This window comes from Pleurodeles waltl, chromosome 10 (assembly GCF_031143425.1).
Source record: "Pleurodeles waltl isolate 20211129_DDA chromosome 10, aPleWal1.hap1.20221129, whole genome shotgun sequence".
Lineage (NCBI taxonomy): Eukaryota > Metazoa > Chordata > Amphibia > Caudata > Salamandridae > Pleurodeles > Pleurodeles waltl.
In genome coordinates, this window is record NC_090449.1 from 41,655,012 (window position 1) to 41,657,448 (window position 2,437).

A 2,437-nucleotide genomic window follows, 5' to 3' on the forward strand; every position below is an offset into this window, starting at 1 on the left:
CCCTTTTTCTCAGACCACGCTTGACGGGTCACCCCAAAACTTCCTGTGCACAAGAATCACCGGGCCACTTTGGAAAACGATTCCAAAGATATAGGCATGTCAAGAAACACTTTTTCCATCAAAACATGATCCTAACTATAACTACCTTCTGGCGGTCACCAGTAGGTTATATATATATATATGAAGCCCCCTACACCAGTGCCATGATCTTCCCTAACTATTACACTCATACCAATAACTTCTAATTGAACTTCCAGGGAAAGGCGTGATCCCAGAGTCCACTAAAGGTTTGCCCCATTAACCAGATGAACAAAGATGTTTGCAACTAGTCTTGTAGACTCAGTCAAATGAGTAAGACCACCACTCCTTCCAACTCTCCTTCCATTCATCACCATTGCAATAATGCTGTGCGTCAAAGAAGAAAATTAAGAATGGTAAAAACCCGTTGGTATATCTATCCCCAAAATACAGTTTCTTATAACTTCAGATGGATGCTGCATCTGTCCACCATTTTACTTAAAGCCCCTTTAATCTTCTCATTTGTCAGGCTATAGATAAAAGGGTTCAGCATTGGGGTGATGATGGCATACATCACTGTCACCACTTTGTCCTTCTCCAGAGAGTAGCTGGAGGGGGGCCTGATGTAGGTGAATAGAATGGTCCCATAGAACAAGCTTACAACAATGAGGTGAGAAGAGCATGTGTGGAAAGCCTTGCGCCTTCCCTCACTTAAATTGATGCTTAAGATTGTTGTGATGATGAACCCGTATGAGATGACTTTTGAGAGAATCGAGGCCATGATTATGGGAAAAGCCTCTGCAAGTATCAGCAGCTCATTGAGAGAGGTGTCAGAGCAGGAGAGTTTCTGCAGTGGTGGGATGTCCCAGAGGAGGTTTTGAACCAGGTTGGATGCACAAAACGAGACCCTGGTAATCATCAAGCTGTGTAGCAAAGAATTTAGGAGTCCAATTGCCCATGAACGAGCCACCAACTGGCTACAGGCCTTCTTGTCCATTACCATGAAGTAACGCAATGGACTGCAGATGGCAACATATCGGTCATAGGCCATTACTCCAAGGAGAAGGCAGTCTGTACCTACCATTGCAACAAAGAAGTAAAGCTGTGTGATGCAACGTTGGAAAGAGATGACCTTCCTATCTGAGATGATATTGATCAGTAGCTGGGGCACGGTGACTGTTGTTAAGCAGATGTCCACCAGAGACAGGTTCCCAAAAAAGAAGTACATGGGGGTATGAAGTTGTGGGTCGGCTGTAACAGTCACCATGATAGCAATGTTGCTAACTACCCCAACTGAGTAAATTGCAAGGAACAGGGCAAAGAGGGCGGTCCCCGCTTTAGGGTTGTCCGACAGACCCAGGAGGATGAAATACATCACATTGGTCTGGTTGTCAATTTCCATTTTTTGTATCATGAATTTCCTGCAAGGGAAACAATTAAATGTTATTTTAAAGATAACGCCTTTCAAGTAGGCCTACTTCAAAGGGAAGTCTCTGTTCTTTTCATGATCCTGCCTTGCCCAGGCCAGACCCCAGACCCACACCCGGGGGATGGAGATTGCATTGGGTGAGGGAAGGCATAGCCTTTTCAGGTGTAAGTGACCACTCCTCCCCTCACCTCAGCCCAGATGGCTCATCAGGATATGCAGGCTACACTCCAGCTCCCTTTGTGTCACTGTCTAGAGGAGAGGTGAGAATAGCCCAACTGTCAAATTGACCCAGACATGGAATCCACAAACAAGCAGAGTCACAGAATGGTTTAAACAAGAAAATGCCTTTCTAAAAGTGACATTTTCAAACACACAATCCAAAAACAAACTTTACTAAAAGATGTATTTGCAGTGGCAGGTCTGAGCCATGTTTACAGATCCACGTATGTGGGTGGCACAACCAGTGCTTTAGGCCCACTAGTAGCATTTGACTTACAGGCCCTGGGTACCTCTAGTGCACTGTACTAGGGACTTACTAGTTAATCAAATATTCCAATCATGGAAAGCCAATTACCCATACATTTTACATAGGAGCACTTGCACTTTAGCACTGGATAGCAGTGGTAAAGTGCCCAGAGTTTCAGAAACAGCAAAAACAGAGTCCAGCACACATCAACAACCTGGGAAACAGAGGCAAAAAGTTAGGGGATACCATGCCAAGGATGCCAAGTCTAAAAGTTAAGAATTAATGTTTATATTAAGCATTTCATATTTTTTCTCAATTAATACATTTATTCAAATATGCTTTTGAAATGAAGTAGTTTACCTACTGTTGCCTAGACAGGAGTGGCAATAGTAAATCCTACCACTCCAAATTCCAACACGTTCACTACTGTTGCACAGAATGGAGTAGGAACAGTATATCTTACCCCTCTGAGGTCCAGTACTTTCTCTACTGTTGAACAGACAGGAGTGGGAATAGTACCCCTC

General features: G+C 43.9%; 1 protein-coding gene across 1 annotated transcript; it reads right to left on the reverse strand.

The window, feature by feature from the left end:
* Window positions 1-475: 475 nt before the first annotated feature.
* On the reverse strand, window positions 476-1,420 carry LOC138262320 (olfactory receptor 5V1-like). Its single transcript, XM_069212218.1, has one exon. The coding sequence runs from the start codon at window positions 1,418-1,420 to the stop codon at window positions 476-478; it is 945 nt and encodes a 314-aa protein (XP_069068319.1).
* Window positions 1,421-2,437: the final 1,017 nt, after the last annotated feature.